This window comes from Bufo bufo, chromosome 5 (genome assembly GCF_905171765.1).
Source record: "Bufo bufo chromosome 5, aBufBuf1.1, whole genome shotgun sequence".
NCBI classification, from domain to species: Eukaryota; Metazoa; Chordata; class Amphibia; order Anura; family Bufonidae; genus Bufo; species Bufo bufo.
In genome coordinates this window covers 558,956,622-558,973,830 of record NC_053393.1, presented here as the reverse complement: position 1 = coordinate 558,973,830, position 17,209 = coordinate 558,956,622, and the positions used below count along the sequence as shown (strand labels likewise).

At 46.3% G+C, this 17,209-nt stretch overlaps 2 protein-coding genes across 10 annotated transcripts in view; one reads left to right on the top strand and one right to left on the bottom strand.

Annotated features, from left to right (window-relative positions):
- The window catches only part of LOC121000837 (gastrula zinc finger protein XlCGF26.1-like), an 800,859-nt gene that overhangs the window by 260,646 nt on the left and 523,004 nt on the right, over positions 1-17,209 (top strand). The gene's annotated exons all lie outside the window — the stretch shown is intronic.
- Positions 6,795-17,209, bottom strand: part of LOC121000846 (gastrula zinc finger protein XlCGF17.1-like) — a 137,752-nt gene continuing 127,337 nt past the window's right edge. The window contains exons 2-6 of one of the 2 annotated variants that reach the window (XM_040431575.1): positions 8,552-8,678; positions 7,441-7,545; positions 7,234-7,357; positions 7,090-7,154; positions 6,795-6,947 (exon numbers count right to left, since the gene is read on the bottom strand). In XM_040431575.1, coding sequence (XP_040287509.1) covers positions 6,813-6,947; positions 7,090-7,154; positions 7,234-7,357; positions 7,441-7,545; positions 8,552-8,629 — 507 coding nt within the window. In that variant the 5' untranslated portion in view covers positions 8,630-8,678 and the 3' untranslated portion in view covers positions 6,795-6,812. The remainder of the gene's footprint in view (positions 6,948-7,089; positions 7,155-7,233; positions 7,358-7,440; positions 7,546-8,551; positions 8,679-17,209) is intronic. The other variant, XM_040431571.1, reaches the window with a different exon arrangement.

The following is a 17,209-nucleotide window of genomic DNA, read 5'->3' as shown; positions in this document are numbered from 1 at the left end:
AGTCCAGTTCAGGGTCATTACAGTTACAGACTCATCTCTGCTTCATTTAGTGGTCACTACTCACCTGGACTATTATCTGTAGGAATGTCCTCCTTGTATTCCTCATCGCCCCTCACATCTGTCTCTGTAGGAATCTCCTCCTTGTATTCCTCATCGCCCCTCACATCTGTCTCTGTAGGAATCTCCTCCTTGTATTCCTCATCGCCCCTCACATCTGTCTCTGTAGGAATCTCCTCCTCGTATTCCTCATCGCCCCTCACATCTGTCTTTGTAGGAATCTCCTCCTTGTATTCCTCATCGCCCCTCACATCTGTCTCTGTAGGAATGTCCTCCTTGTATTCCTCATCGCCCCTCACATCGGTCTCTGTAGGAATCTTCTCCTTGTATTCCTCATCGCCCCTCACATCTGTCTCTGTAGGAATCTTCTTGTATTCCTCATCGCCCCTCACATCTGTCTCTGTAGGGATCTCCTCCTTGTATTCCTCATCGCCCCTCACATCTGTCTCTGCGGGAATCTCCTCCTTGTATTCCTCATCGCCCCTCACATCTGTCTCTGTAGGGATCTCCTCCTTGTATTCCTCATCACCCCTCACATCTGTCTCTGTAGGAATCTCCTCCTCGTATTTCTCATCGCCCCTTACATCTGTCTCTGTAGGAATCTCCTCCTTGTATCCCTCATCGCCCCTCACATCTGTCTCTGTAGGGATCTCCTCCTTGTATCCCTCATCGCCCCTCACATCTGTCTCTGTAGGGATCTTCTCCTCGTATTCCTCATCGCCCCTCACATCTGTCTCTGTAGGAATCTCCTCCTTGTATTTCTCATCGCCCCTCACATCTGTCTCTGTAGGAATCTCCTCCTTGTATTCCTCATCGCCCCTCACATCTGTCTCTGTAGGAATCTCCTCCTCGTATTCCTCATCGCCCCTCACATCTGTCTCTGTAGGAATCTCCTCCTTGTATTCCTCATCGCCCCTCACATCTGTCTCTGTAGGAATCTCCTCCTTGTATTCCTCATCGCCCCTCACATCTGTCTCTGTAGGAATCTCCTCCTTGTATTCCTCATCGCCCCTCACATCTGTCTCTGTAGCACTAATTTTGTTCAGATCTTCATCCTGATTCAAAATGTGTGAAACAAATATTGTGAATTACAGGACAGTTGGACAAGTTGAGTGGAATGTTTTAGATGCCTACAAAAGATCCTTAAAAAGAGTTATCCAACTTTAAACTTGTGTAATAGACCCCTTCAGAGAGGCGGACCCCCGGTGGAGTTCATACTTACTTGGTCCCTGCCTCTGTGTTCTGGCTTCATTGCTCCACTGTCGACTCTGCAGGTGCTGTGTCTGTGGAAATCAACACACTGTTGACAGGGGCAGTGGGTGGAGATAGTTGGGGGGTTGGGTGCAACTGCTGCAGCCAAGGACTGGCAGCAGCGGTGACCTGTGACCAATGTGGCACATGACTGAGTGACGTACTGCATGGGTGGCAGGTGCTTCTCTGCCCTGTCAACTGGATGTTGATTCTCAGAGACCCGGGATCTGCAGAGGTGCCCATGTATCGATGGAGCTGAAACCCACCAGCAGGGATCGGGTAAGTATGAATCCAGCCACTCTGAAGGGGTCTGTTAAATAATTAGGCTGGATAACCTCTTTAAAGGGATTATCCCACAAATTAAGAAGTAGGAATTCTACCAGCGACTGGTTTCTCTGGAGTCCGACATGACAGCACCACATGGAGATTGCCCTTCTAGTCTTCTGCAGGGACAGGAACACAGAGAGGTTACAAGGCTCCTCTCACCATCTCCCTCCAGTGTTTTCTGAAATACTACACCAGGATGGATGCAACTCAAAATGTATTTACTCATTGCCAATGACACCACATGGAGCGATACCAGATAAGCATGTGGTTGGGGGAGAAGGGAGTCTGGGTCAAATCTCTCATTGGATTGCAGTCTTCAGCCACCTCGCCAAGGTGGTCTTTGAGACCTTCTTCTCCTTGTTCCTTCCTGAGAACTGTATGAACAGATATGGATCTTATCTCCAGGATCTCAATGCTCCAGGTTCACGTGGGCCCCCTTACACAGTGATCGCTCTCTGAGTAAAGATAATGCAGTAGATGTCACCTGCAGTCCTATGTAACACCACAGATGACACTAGTGCTAATAATGTGGTAGTGTTACCTGCGTCCTTAGTGTGCCTCCCTGTGTCTCTCCTACAGACTCCATGCTCGTGGCGCTGCCTCCTCTTCCATCTTCTTATTCCCCCGCACAGAATGCCCTGATGCAGCTGCGTCAAGGCATAGGAGCACTATGGGCATGGTGATAGACAGGGAGAGAAGGACACAGGGAGAGACAGACACACAGCTAGGCCTCACCACATTCCAGCCACTGTCCCTACAGGAACACAGCTCTCTGCACCTCCCCCACAGGTCACATGGGCGGAGGACATCAGGAAGGTCCTTTAGCCCAGTAGGAAACTCAATCTACCCTGTTCTGAGTCCTGCGGCCGCCCACAACTGCAGTGCACATGGCGAAAATGGTCCGCATTGCTGGGGTAAGGTGCCTTAGAATTCAGAACAGGCAGTTTAACGAAGACCAGGACACAGCTTTAGGAGTGAGGGGGCACAGTGGGCCCTCCCAGGAGCAGTGGGCCCCAGCACTTGATCTTTTAACATCTAAGATGTGGAATCACCGTTGTGAGGGGATGCATTGAAAAGATGGAAAAAACATCTCTTGGTTAAGGTGAAAAGCTGAGGCAATTTTAGGGAGAAAGGTCGGATACACTTTTAGGATCTTATTGAAATTTTTCAGGTAAGACTCACGGATGTAAAGGGGCTGCAATTTCCCTACCCTACGGGCCAAGGTAATGGCATCCGGGAAAACAGTTTTAAGGGACAAGAATCTCAAACTCAACTCCTCAAGAGTATCGCAGAGACCCCTGAAGTTAGGTTCCAAAGAGGAATGGACTGTTTTAGGGCCGGTCTGATCCAGGATGTAGCCTTAATGAACATTTTGATTCATTTATAGTCTGCAAGGGGAAGGTCCAGAAAACAGCCCAGGGCTGAGATCTGTACCTTTAGGCTCCTGGGTCTAATGCCATTATCATATCCCTTCTGAAGAAAATCCAAAGATTTGATTTAATTAAGGCTACTTTCACATTAGCGGCCGCCTTCTCCGGCAGGCTGTTCCAGCGGGTGAACATAAAACTACATCTTGTAGTTTTATTCCGGCCGCCTCTCAGCATGTTTGCCCGGAGAAGGCTGCCGCTAATGTGAAAGTAGCCTGAAAAGGGGCCAAACATTCAGATTCGTACCAGGAACAAAATCTCCTCCAAACTTCCCTGTAAACTGGTGAAGTAACTTCCTTGGGACTCTGCTGTAAGGTAGATGTTACTCTGACAATCCCTGAATTTTCAGGATTTCCCTCTCAGGATTCAAGCTTTCAGGATTTCTGCATCTGGACCTTTTCGATACAGAAGAGGGCCCTGGAGAAGAACAATATTTTATCTTAGATACAGAGGTTCTGGGTCTTCCAGAAATAAATACTTCAGGATCGGGAACCAGCTGTGCTTTGGACAGAATTAAGTAATTTGAATGACACTGGTTGCTTTTAACCATATATTCTTCAGGACGGCCGGAATAAAAGGAAAAGGAGGAAATGAGCATGCTAGACCCATATTCTATTCCTGAGCACCTCGCCCCTTTTTGCTGGTATCCATAGGGACTTACATTCCAAAGAATCCCTCATTACAGGTTTTCTGGGAAAATCCACGAAAGTAAAGCCCGTCTTCTCACTCTGGGAAGATGAATTGTTTGGTTGAGGCCGTAAGAATCAATTTCTGGAGAGAACAGACGTGAAACTGGCTCCAAAGAACTGTGGAGATGCAGAAGGTCATTAACCCCAAGATGTTCATAGCTTCCTTTAATAAACAGTGGCTCTTTCTCCAGAAGACTGATATTTTTCCCCTGTATCATCTCATGTTTGAGAATTGTCAGAAATTAGTGTTTGTCAAGAAAAATCTTCCTGGTGTCTGGAGAGAAATCTGATTTCTTGATCTTCACGATTCAACAATTCTGCAAAATCCACAATTTATAGGTAGTCTGGAGAATTGGAGTGGATTCTGCTTTTAAAAGAAAATTGTCCAAACTATGATGAGATCTCTTTCTCTGAGGAAGGCCAGGATCTCTACTACCAGGTTTTTGAAAAGTCACTGGGCAGAGGGTGCCCACAGAGAGGGCTCTGAGTGCCGCCTCTGGCACCCATGCCATAGGTTCACCACCACTGATCTAGGCTGTTCTGACTTAGCTTTTAGGAAATGTTGGGCGCAGTGGTTATGTTAGTGCAGGTACCGTAATCTTCGTTTGCAGGGATGTCCTGATCGGAAAACCTGGACCACTACAGACTGGAACCGTATTGTCTTTAGTGACAATTCTAGGCCCTCTTTGGGTCAATTATGGAGGTCTCCTGGTGAACGCTTCAATCCTTTGCTATGGAGGGACATACTGCCCTAACTGCTGGTGTGATGATCGTGGGAGCCATCGCATACGACAGTCGGTGACCCCTAGTAGTGGTCCGAGGGGCACTAAAAGCTCAGGGATATGTGCAGGACATCCTGCCGCCACATGTGTTCTTCTCAGCACTTTTCAGCTGGATATGCTCGCCTGCGCACAGCGAGGCTTCTCCAGGAATGTCTTATATTATATTGCCTATAAAGCATTTATGGGAACATCTGAAATGCGAGCTTCAGCAACCTATGAGTGTGCAGGATCTACAGGAGCATCTGTAACATCTGTGGGCAAATGTACCCTAGGATACCATACCGAACATGCTAAAGGGCGCATCTCATCTTGTGTCCGGGCTAGAGGCCGCATCTCATCTTGTGTCCGGGCTAGAGGCCGTATCTCATCTTGTGTCCGGGCTAGAGGCCGTATCTCATCTTGTGTCCGGGCTAGAGGCCGTATCTCATCTTGTGTCCGGGCTAGAGGCCGCATCTCATCTTGTGTCCGGGCTAGAGGCCGTATCTCATCTTGTGTCCGGGCTAGAGGCCGCATCTCATCTTGTGTCCGGGCTAGAGGCCGTATCTCATCTTGTGTCCGGGCTAGAGGCCGCATCTCATCTTGTGTCCGGGCTAGAGGCCGCATCTCATCTTGTAAAAATGCGACAGTAATTTATTCCAATGCAATAGTAGACCATAAAAGGATCAAGATAAAATATGAGTAAATGCATATACCCAATACATAAATAAAATAAAATGAATTCACTGATCAGGGAAAGTGTAATGGAATAAATGTCTCTAGATGGGGAATAAATACATCAAAGGCCCATTTCACGCATCAAAAAAATCGAAATCCAGTATAAAACGTCTCAAGAATGGAAACACAGCAATATCAGTGTGGAGGAAGTCTCAATATTGAGTGTACAGCAATATAGCAGCTATAAATGATGATTACCACCGAACACGTCTCGTCACAGCCCAGTGTGGATAAGCGATTCCGGGTTCAGCCTCACTGAGGCTCTTACCGCTCTGTTGAAGCTGCAGTGTCTGTTCAGTGCAATGGCATAAAAGCCACTCACGTGTGTATTTGGGCACTGGTTGATTCTTACCACTCATGTTCTCATAAAGCTCCTCTTCTATTCCTCCAGGGACTCGATCCTCCAGGAGAGTCTCTTGGACGGATGCGAGTCCTGAACCTGGGGACTCAAGCCTTCCAACTCTCCACGCTGCCTGCCAGGACCTTCTGATGACAAAGCCAGAGCTCAAATAGGGAAGCAACATACCCGACATCAAACCTGATGGGAAGGGTCCCTTCAGCAGGACATGACCATCCCATACAGATGATTTGAGAAGGTCTAGAAAGGGTCTGGGATGGGCTAGGGGACCCCTACCATGGAAGGTACTTGCCAGTCTAGACATGGGCTGGAAGGAGAGGAAACCCCCATACAACCCTAACAAAGATCCTACAATTTGATAGAACAGGAAAATTCCACTCAGGAATCCTCTCTGCACCTGTCCTCTGTAGAGACAGGAAGAGCACTGGAGGCTGGAGCGGCCTATTGACTTCTCTGTGTTCTAGTCCCTACAGAAGACCAGAAGGACGACCTACATATGGTGCTGTCATGGAGAACGTCCTGGAAAAAGTTATCTGGAGTAGTGCATACAACACTTGAAGTACAGAAATGCAAAAACCGCTGCTCTCCAGTATAATATTCATCCTTTTTAGCTTCTTTACTCCCTCCTCTGCAGCTCTGGTCTCTTCATTTTCTGTGGGTGGGCAGCAGCTCATCCCATGTGACCATCAAGCACCTGCATCTCCCAGGAGTGCGCTGCAGCCAGCTCTTCCTAAGCCCCTCTCCCCTCCCCCCGTGTAGAGATACAGCTATATACCTCCATGAATATACAAGTAGGGATGAATGAAAGGAGTCTGCACTGCTTCTCCACGAGATGACTGCACCGGCACTGACAGGAGGAGGGAGCAGAGAAGATACTGAGCATGTGTCCATCCCTGAATGCAGAAGAAAGTGGACCAGAAACCTAGTCACAGAAGAAACAGCAGGGGGCGCTACCAGAAGGAAAATGTACTGTACATAAAAATACTACCAATATTATTACTGCATGTACATAGTAATAAAACTTCATCAGAAATGCCCCATTCACTGCACTGTGATACTTGTTATGTAATAACCCCTTTAATTATCATGACAACCACAAATGACCCGACAACAGTCGTCGTCTGAGCCTAATGGCTGCAGGTCTCCCAGAGGCTGGACCTGATATTAGATGGCGGCTCACAGCCAATAGCCTTGTACACATGCATCCTCAGCACGGCTGGACATGCTGCAGGTGGTTTCCGTGGAGGAGATCGGCTTCTACCAGACGCGTCCGGACTCGTTCCTCTCGGGGACATAAACCTATTGGTTCCTTATTCCCACCAGTGGTCTCCATAGCCAGAGACTTGTAGGAAGAAGCAGAGAACATGGAGCGTCTGTGGTCGGCTGTAATCCCACCATCTCCAGCTCATTACACCAGTATAAACCTAGAATACTACTGGATAAAACAAGGCGTCCTCCTACAGAGGAGGAGACATCTCCATTACCTGACCGTCCTGTGGAAGGAGAGGACGCGGACATCTCTCTGGTGTTGTCCTCTGACTGGATCTCTCTGCAGGAGACACAGAGACTGGACTCAGACTTTACAGACAGAGAATTCCAGGACATTTGTATTTAGTCCTGTCCGTTACCTGGAGATGTGAGGGGCTGGTCCTCCTCCATCTTGACCTCCTTGTACAGACCCTTGTGTGCTTCTAAATACTCCCACTCCTCCATGGAGAAATAGACAGCGACATCCTGACACCTTATAGGAACCTGACAACACAATGACACCGTCATCACCCAGACCCCTCCAGTGCTGTGACTGTATAATGTCCCCGCATTCCCGGCGGTGTCACCTCTCCAGTCAGCAGCTCCATCATCTTGTGGACGACTTCTAGGATCTTCTCATTGTTCTTCTCATGTATCAGATTACTAGACGTTTTCTTCACCGTGGAGTAATCCTGTTCATGGAAGACATAATAATAAATGTCACCATGTACATTCCAGAGTCCATCACTTCAACAGCCATGTCCACCTGTAATTACCATAGATAATGGTGTAATGTGACATCATCAGAACCTCTCACCTCTCCAGTCACATCACCTGTAATTACCATAGATAATGGTGTAATGTGACATCATACGAACCTCTCACCTCTCCAGTCACATCACCTGTAATTACCATAGATAATGATGTAATGTGACATCATCAGAACCTCTCACCTCTCCAGTCACATCACCTGTAATTACCATAGATAATGATGTAATGTGACATCATCAGAACCTCTCACCTCTCCAGTCACATCACCTGTAATTACCATAGATAATGGTGTAATGTGACATCATCAGAACCTCTCACCTCTCCAGTCACATCCCCTGTAATTACCATAGATAATGGTGTAATGTGACATCATCAGAACCTCTCACCTCTCCAGTCACATCACCTGTAATTACCATAGATAATGGTGTAATGTGACATCATCAGAACCTCTCACCTCTCCAGTCACATCACCTGTAATTACCATAGATAATGATGTAATGTGACATCATCAGAACCTCTCACCTCTCCAGTCACATCCCCTGTAATTACCATAGATAATGGTGTAATGTGACATCAGAACCTCTCACCTCTCCAGTCACATCACCTGTAATTACCATAGATAATGATGTAATGTGACATCATCAGAACCTCTCACCTCTCCAGTCACATCACCTGTAATTACCATAGATAATGATGTAATGTGACATCATCAGAACCTCTCACCTCTCCAGTCACATCCCCTGTAATTACCATAGATAATGGTGTAATGTGACATCATCAGAACCTCTCACCTCTCCAGTCACATCCCCTGTAATTACCATAGATAATGATGTAATGTGACATCATCAGAACCTCTCACCTCTCCAGTCACATCCCCTGTAATTACCATAGATAATGATGTAATGTGACATCATCAGAACCTCTCACCTCTCCAGTAAGCAGGAGGAGTATCTCTAGGGTAAGATCTAATATCCTCTCCGCCATCTTGTCCCGGTCTCCATCCATTATCTGGTACTGATGATGTCATCGGACAATCCTATATCACAGGAACCTGAATGGAAGAAGAGGAGTCAATGTAGAATCCGCATGAAAATGATGATTACACTTACCGGTAATCGGATTTTCCTGACCCCACGACAGCACCACTGAGAGATGGCTCCGCCTCCAAGGACAGGAAACCTGTAGCATAAAAAAGGTGGAGCCACTCTCCCACCTCAGTGGGTTTACAGAGTATGAGAGGGACTCCCCTTTTGGTTAATACAATATCTAAATACTTTTTTTTTTTTTTTTTTGCATATCACCACGTGAAATCTTAACACCAACCACCACCTTAGGGAGGGAATTATATGGGTGCTGTCGTGGGGTCAGGAAAATCCGATTACCGGTAAGTGTAATCATCATTTTTCCCCTCCCCCACGACAGCACCACTGAGAGAGATTTCATAGAAACTAAGGGTGGGTACCAACTTCTAACACCTTTGTACCGAAAAGGAGGTCAGATATAGAATCAAGTTGTAATCTATAGTGCCTATAAAAGGTAGATGGAGAAGCCCAGGTGGCAGCTCTACAAATCTGATCAACTGACACACTGGACCTTTCTGCCCAGGAGGTAGATACCGCTCTGGTAGAGTGAGCCTTCAAGGATAGTGGAGGAGAAACCCCAGAACAAGAGTATGCTAGAGAAATCAGCTCTCGAATCCATCTAGCGATGGTACTCTTAGAGGCAGCATTACCTCTCCTAACCCCTGCATGTAGGATCAACAAAGATGAGGACTTTCTCCAGTCCCTGGATCTTTCTAGGTACTGGATCAGGCACCTTCTTACATCTAGGAGATGCCATTTCTCTTCATCCTCATTCTTTGGATCTGGAAAAAAAACTGGGAGAACTATCTCCTGTAATCTGTTGGTCTTAGAAGGGACTTTAGGAACGAATTTTGGGTCTGGCCTTAACACTACCCTATCCTCTCGTATAGTCATAAACGGTGGATTAATGGACAGGGCCTGGATCTCACTAACTCTTCGTGCTGAAGTGAGGGCTATCAGAATCACCAGTTTTAGAGTTAGATTTTTTATGGAGCTATCCCCGATAGGCTCAAATGGATGACAAGTTAAGGCTTTCAGAACTAAATTCAGATCCCAGGGAGGAAACCTAGGCCCCCTCACTGGAACAATCCTATCTACTGCCCTGAAAAATCTGACTATCCAGGGATCCATGGCCAGACTTCTACCACTTAATCCCGAGAGGGCTGAAACTTGAACCTTTAGGGTGCTTTTCGCTAAACCTAAAGGTTAATCCCTGTTGTAAAAATTCCAACACCTGTCTAGTGGAAATCCTTTCTGGCCAAACATTAATGTCGAGGCCTGCAAAGGATAAGAATTTTTTCCAAATTCTAGCATAAATCGTGTTGGTCACTTTTTTCCTGCTTTTCAGAATTGTGGAAACGAGAGCCTCTGAAAAACCTTCCTTGATTAAGTGTGCCCTTTCAATCTCCAAGCAGTGAGATGCAGGGACTCTACCTCCGGATGCATTACTGGGCCCTGCCTTAGGAGATTCGGGATCTCGGGGAGAACCCAAGGTTCCACTACTGACATGGACCTGAGGAGGGAGATCCATGCCCTCTTTGGCCAAAAGGGGGCGACCACTATCATGTCCGACCTCTCCTCTCTGATTTTCCTGAGCACCCTGGGAAGGAGCTGAAGAGGGGGAAAGGCATACCCTAGATGAAACTTCCATTCCAAAAGGAAGGCATCCACCCCAACCGGAGATTCGTAAGGGTTGAGAGAGCAAAATTTCTCCACCTGCCTGTTCTCTCTGGTGGCAAAGAGGTCTATTTCTGGGACCCCCCATAATCTTACAATTTTTGCAAATATCAAGGGATCTAGAGACCATTCTCCCTGTCTTAGTCGGTGGCGACTCAGAAAGTCGGCCTGGACATTCTCCCTTCCTCTTATATGAAGAGCGGATATGTGTGTCACCTGACTTCTTATCTCCCAAAATAACAACTCTGTCTCCCTCATTAAAGATCGGGATCTCGTACCTCCCTGCCGGTTCAGGTATGCCACTACCGTCCTGTTGTCTGACATGATCCTGACATGCTGGTGATGAATCTCTGGAAGGGCTGCTCTTAGGGCCAATAACACTGCTCTCAACTCCTTCCTGTTTGAAGAGAATAGTCTCTGTAACGGGGACCACCTTCCCTGCCTTAACTGATCTTGGAAGTGTGCCCCCCACCCCCATGGGCTGGCATCTGTCGTAATGACTACCGGATCTGGGTAATTCCATGGGATACCCTGATCTAAATTCTTTACCTCCAACCACCAGTTGAGGGAGATAAGAGTCCTCCTGCACAGAATCATCTGGGAGTCCAAGGTAATCTCCTTCCGTCCAGTTACCTCCAAAATATTCTCCTGCAACTGTCTTGAATGGAACTGTGCCCACTGGACCGCTGGTATACAAGCTGTCATCAAGCCTAGTAGAGACATGGCTTTCCGGACCGACATTCCCGGATTTTTCTGAGCTTTCCGGGCCTCGTTCCGAATCTTCTCTATTTTCTCTACTGGAAGAAAGGTCCTCTGTCGCAGGGAATCTAGCTGCAATCCCAAAAAGGTCTGTACTGTGCTGGGTTCTAATCTGGATTTTTTCATATTGATCATCCACCCCAGATGCTCTAGAATCCGAATCACTCTCCGGACAGATTTCTGACACTTCTCTCGTGATTCTGCTATTATTAAAAAGTCGTCTAGATACGGCAGGAAAAGAATATCCTCCTTGCGGATAAATGAGGCCACTTCTGCCATCACCTTGGTGAAGGTTCTTGGTGCGCTTGATAGTCCGAAAGGCATAGCCTGGAACTGTAGATGTCTGGTCTTGCCGTTCCTGACTACCGCCACCCTCAGGAATTTCTGAAAGAAAGGATGCACCGGAATATGCAGATATGCATCTTTTAGGTCTAACACTGCCATGAAACACCCTTGGAAGACTAAATGAATTGCCGATTTTATGGTCTCCATTTTGAATTTTTTTATGACTAGGGATTTGTTTAATTGTCCTAAATTTATTATAGTCCGAAATGAACCGTCCGGTTTTTTCACCAAAAACAGAGTCAAGTAAAAACCTCTCCCCCACTCCATTTCTGGTACTGGTATCAACACCTTCTTGACTATTAATTGATCTACCTCTTCTGTCAATCTTTTGGATTCTCTGGTGACCACAAATCTTTGTGGGTAATGTCTCTTGAATTGCAGTCTTAAACCTTCCTTCATAATATTTGTGACCCAAATACCTGCTATATCTTTCCAGGCAGGAAGGAAGAATCTTAATCTCCCCCCTACCTGTAGTCTGGCGTCATTTTTTGGACATCTTATCCTTCTGGGAGGAGGAGTTCCCGAACATAAAGCCCCTACCTCCTGACCCCCTGGGTCTGGTGAACTGATCCCTGTCTCCTGACTGTCTTCTTCCCTGAAATTTTGATGCATTCCGAAAGGGACGCCTGTAGGGTCTAAATTGTGAAAAAGAGGATTCCTGTGGCATCCTCTTTTTCCTATCCGCTGCTTTCTCTAGGAGAGCATCCAGCTCTGGGCCAAACAGGAATTGACCCTGACAGGGAATACTACATAAGCGCTGCTTAGAAGCCATGTCTCCTCCCCTCCAGTTCTTCAGCCATAAAGCTCTACGGCCTGAATTAGAGATGGAAGCAGACCTGGCTGATAAACGAACTGCCTCAACCGAGGCGTCGGATAAAAAATCCGCCGCCTTCTGTAAGGTGGGTAAAGAAGCTAGAATTTGTTCCCTAGGACACTTGTCCCTTAGCTGTCCTTCTAGTCTTTCAAGCCAGATGGCTAATGACCTAGCTGTGACCGTTGCGGCTATGTTGGGCCTGAAGGAAGCCGTAGATGCCTCCCATGTATTTTTAAGGCAAGAGTCTATTTTTTTATCTAATGGATCCTTCAAAAACCCCATATCTTCGAATGGTAGGGAAGATCTTCTAGACACCTTGGATATTGCCACATCTAATTTGGGCACCTTGTCCCAGGACGTAGTGGCCTCTTCCTCAAAAGGGTATTTTCTTTTAAAATTTTTACTTATGAACCCCTTTCTGTCAGGTTTTTTCCATTCCTTATCTATTAGGGCTGATATGCTTTTATGTAAGGGAAAACATCTCTTTTTCTTTTCCCGTAGTCCCTCAAAAACTGTATCGGCCATGGATATGTCCTCTCTGACGTCTTCCAATTCCAAAGTAGCTCTAATGGTCTTCAGAAGTTTTTCTGTATCCGTTACTGGAAACAGAAATTTTTTCTCTTTCTCGTCTTCTGATAAGGATGAATCCTCAGACTCTTCATCCTTATCCTCCTCACTATCATCTACTGACTCCACCTCTGAATCTACTCTTTCCGCTGCTTTTTTAGTTTTTTTTGATGTTTTAAGGGACTCCTTAACCTCCGATCTAATGAGTGCTCTAATACCCTTCATAAAATTCGGGGACTCTTCTGCCAGTGTTCTGTCAATACATTCCTGGCATAATTTTTTAGAATAAGATGAGGACAAGGGGCATCTACATAGTGCACATTCCTTATTCTTTCTCTTTGATGCGACCTTTTTAGGTGGTACCTAAGAAATTACAGCAGATACAAAGAACACCATCAGTATTTATATCAACCGTTGCCTCTTACCCCCTCAGAAGATCCTATACCGGCATCTGCTTTTCCGCGTCCACTTCTTCTGACCTCTTGTCCTCCTCCATAATATACCTAGAGGCATAGAGGTTTTTAGGAAAAATATGAAGCAGGGAACAGCACCTCTCCTTGGAGAGTTCCACATGTTCCCTGGGAGCTTTCTTGTGCCAGAAGTCACCAACCTGGTCCGGATGCAGAGTGCTTTCTGAAAGGAAAAATGACTAGCAGCCTAGCGTTAGGAGAAATCTCTGCAGGTTCAATAGTGCCTGCCAACACTGAGAACGCTGCACCGCCTGGTCTCCCCTTTTATTTCCGGTCACCTGACCGGAACTTGTATCTGGAACGAACGTCTCACCTCTGTGACGTCATTCCGCGACTTCCGGTTCCTGCTCCGGTGCGTTCCACTGCTCCTGCGTCGGCAGTCTGCAGCACACACGTGCGCACCCGGAACTATCGCCCTCTGGCGTGTTCCATGCGAGCCGCTCGTGCGGCCCCACGCGGTCTCACTCCTTTGAGGGACCGGTGTCCTCAGCCTCTGGAATGAAGAATCGGCCCCGGACCGACCTCCATCGTCCCTAAACAGACCCGGCACCCGGTCTCAGGCTGGTAGGACCCATGACTCTCTAGGCTTTCCTAGGACTTCCAAGCCATGGGCCTCCTAGAAATAAAAACTACAAGTCTCCTGCTCCAGGGACAGGAAACCTCACTGAGGTGGGAGAGTGGCTCCACCTTTTTTATGCTACAGGTTTCCTGTCCTTGGAGGCGGAGCCATCTCTCAGTGGTGCTGTCGTGGGGGAGGGGAAAATCCCATAGAAATGTTTATAATGACCGGAGATGATGAGGGACATTTGGGAGAAATCAGAGGAGATGAGGTCTTCTCTCTATTGTCTGGACTGAGGACTGGAAGATCTCGTCAGGGCAGTTCCTCCATGTTTGAGGTGACAGCAGTGGAGGGTGGATAAAAATCAATGATTTTTAAAAAAATAAATAAAATAAAAAATTGTATTTTTTTTATTTAAATCAGATTTTTTTTAATATAAAATGCTTTTTGAGGAAAATATATTACCATCCAAAGGTTATTCCATCATGAAATAAAGATTCATTTTTTAATTATGTAGAATAAGGCTATACGTGGACTCCCATATTGTTGAATGGATTAGGCAGTGGCTGAGGGACAGACAGCAGAGGGTTGTAGTCAATGGAGTATATTCAGACCAAGGTCTTGTTACCAGTGGGTACCTCAGGGATCTGTTCTGGGACCCATATTGTTTAATATCTTTATCAGCGAAATTGCAGAAGGCCTCGATGGTAAGGTGTGTCTTTTTGCTGATGACACAAAAATTTGTAACAGGGTTGATGTTCCTGGAGGGATACACCAAATGGAAAAGGATTTAGGAAAACTAGAGGAATGGTCAAAAATCTGGCAACTAAAATTTAATGTTGATAAGTGCAAGATAATGCACCTGGGGCGTAAAAACCCAAGAGCAGAATATAAAATCAGTGATACAGTCCTAACCTCAGTATCTGAGGAAAGGGATTTAGGGGTCATTATTTCAGAAGACCTAAAGGTAGGCAGACCATGTCATAGAGCAGCAGGAGATGCTAGCAGAATGCTGGGGTGTATAGGGAGAGGCATTACCAGTAGACAGAGGGGGGCGCTCATGTCACTCTACAGAGCACTAGTGAGACCTCATCTGGAGTATTGTGCTCAGTACTGGAGACCATATCTCCAGAAGGACACTGATACTTTGGAGAGAGTTCAGAGAAGAGCTACTAAACTAGTACATGGATTGCAGGATAAAACTTACCAGGAAAGGTTAAAGGACCTTAACATGTATAGCCTGGAAGAAAGACGAGACAGAGGGGAGATGAAAGAAACTGCTAAATAAAGTTTCTCTCATAAAGGGAATCAACAAGGGAAAAGAGGAGAGATTTACAAGAAGAAAAACTGCTACAAGAGGACATAGTGTTAAATTAGAGGGGCAAAAGGTTAAAAGTAATATAAGGAAGTATTACTTTACTGAGAGAGTAGTGGATGCATGGAATAGCCTTCCTGCAGAAGTGGTAGCTGCAAACACAGTGAAGGAGGTTAAGCATGCATGGGATAGGCATAAGGCCATCCTTCATATAAGATAGGGCCGGGGGCTATCCATAGTACTCAGTATATTGGGCAGACTAGATGGGCCACATGGGTCTCATCTGCCGACACATTCTATGTTTCTATGTGTAATTTCTTTGGTAAATAAACTCCATAAATCCATTCACAATGTCCGGCTCTTCCAGAGGTTTTTCTAAGATTATTGGGCAGTTTCTTTGCCTACAAGATATTATCACAGATGCTTGGTTTACTTTTGCAGTTCTCAAAACTGAATTTGACTCAGCAGAGATCACAGGCCGCCTCTTCTCCACAGCAAAAATGTTATAACATGAACAGAGTAGAGAAAAAGACCTTAATCCGAACTTCTACAAACCTCTGAAAGCAGAATCCACCGAATCAAACTAATAGGAAAAGCTGTTTAAATCTTCATCTACTTATTATAAGTTATACCAGAAGAATCAACGGCCAGAATACACTGCACTACTGAAGCGTCAACTGCCACAATACACTGCACTACTGAAGCGTCAACTGCCACAATACACTGCACTACTGAAGCGTCAACTGCCACAATACACTGCACTACTGAAGCGTCAACTGCCACAATACACTGCACTACTGAAGCATCGACTGCCACAATACACTGCACTACTGAAGCGTCAACTGCCACAATACACTGCACTACTGAAGCGTCAACTGCCACAATACACTGCACTACTGAAGCGTCAACTGCCACAATACACTGCACTACTGAAGCGTCAACTGCCACAATACACTGCACTACTGAAGCGTCAACTGCCACAATACACTGCACTACTGAAGCATCGACTGCCACAATACACTGCACTACTGAAGCTTCAACTGCCACAATACACTGCACTACTGAAGCATCAACTGCCACAATACACTGCACTACTGAAGCGTCAACTGCCACAATACACTGCACTACTGAAGCGTCAACTGCAACAATACACTGCACTACTGAAGCATCGACTGCCACAATACACTGCACTACTGAAGCATCAACTGCTACAATACACTGCACTACTGAAGCATCGACTGCCACAATACACTGCACTACTGAAGCGTCAACTGCCACAATACACTGCACTACTGAAGCGTCAACTGCCACAATACACTGCACTACTGAAGCATCAACTGCCACAATACACTGCACTACTGAAGCATCAGCTGTGACAGACATCATACACTGCACTACTGAAGCGTCAACTGTGACAGACATCATACACTGCACTACTGAAGCACCAGCTGCCACAGACATCACACACTGCACTACTGAAGCACCAACTGCCACAATACACTGCACTACTGAAGCATCAACTGCCACAATACACTGCACTACTGAAGCACCAGCTGTGACAGACATCACACACTGCACTACTGAAGCATCGACTGCAACAATACACTGCACTACTGAAGCATCAACTGCTACAATACACTGCACTACTGAAGCATCAACTGCCACAATACACTGCACTACTGAAGCATCAACTGCCACAATACACTGCACTACTGAAGCATCAACTGCCACAATACACTGCACTACTGAAGCATCAACTGCCACAATACACTGCACTACTGAAGCATCGACTGCCACAATACACTGCACTACTGAAGCATCGACTGCCACAATACACTGCACTACTGAAGCGTCAACTGCCACAATACACTGCACTACTGAAGCGTCAACTGCCACAATACACTGCACTACTGAAGCGTCAACTGCCACAATACACTGCACTACTGAAGCGTCAACTGCCACAATACACTGCACTACTGAAGCATCGACTGCCACAA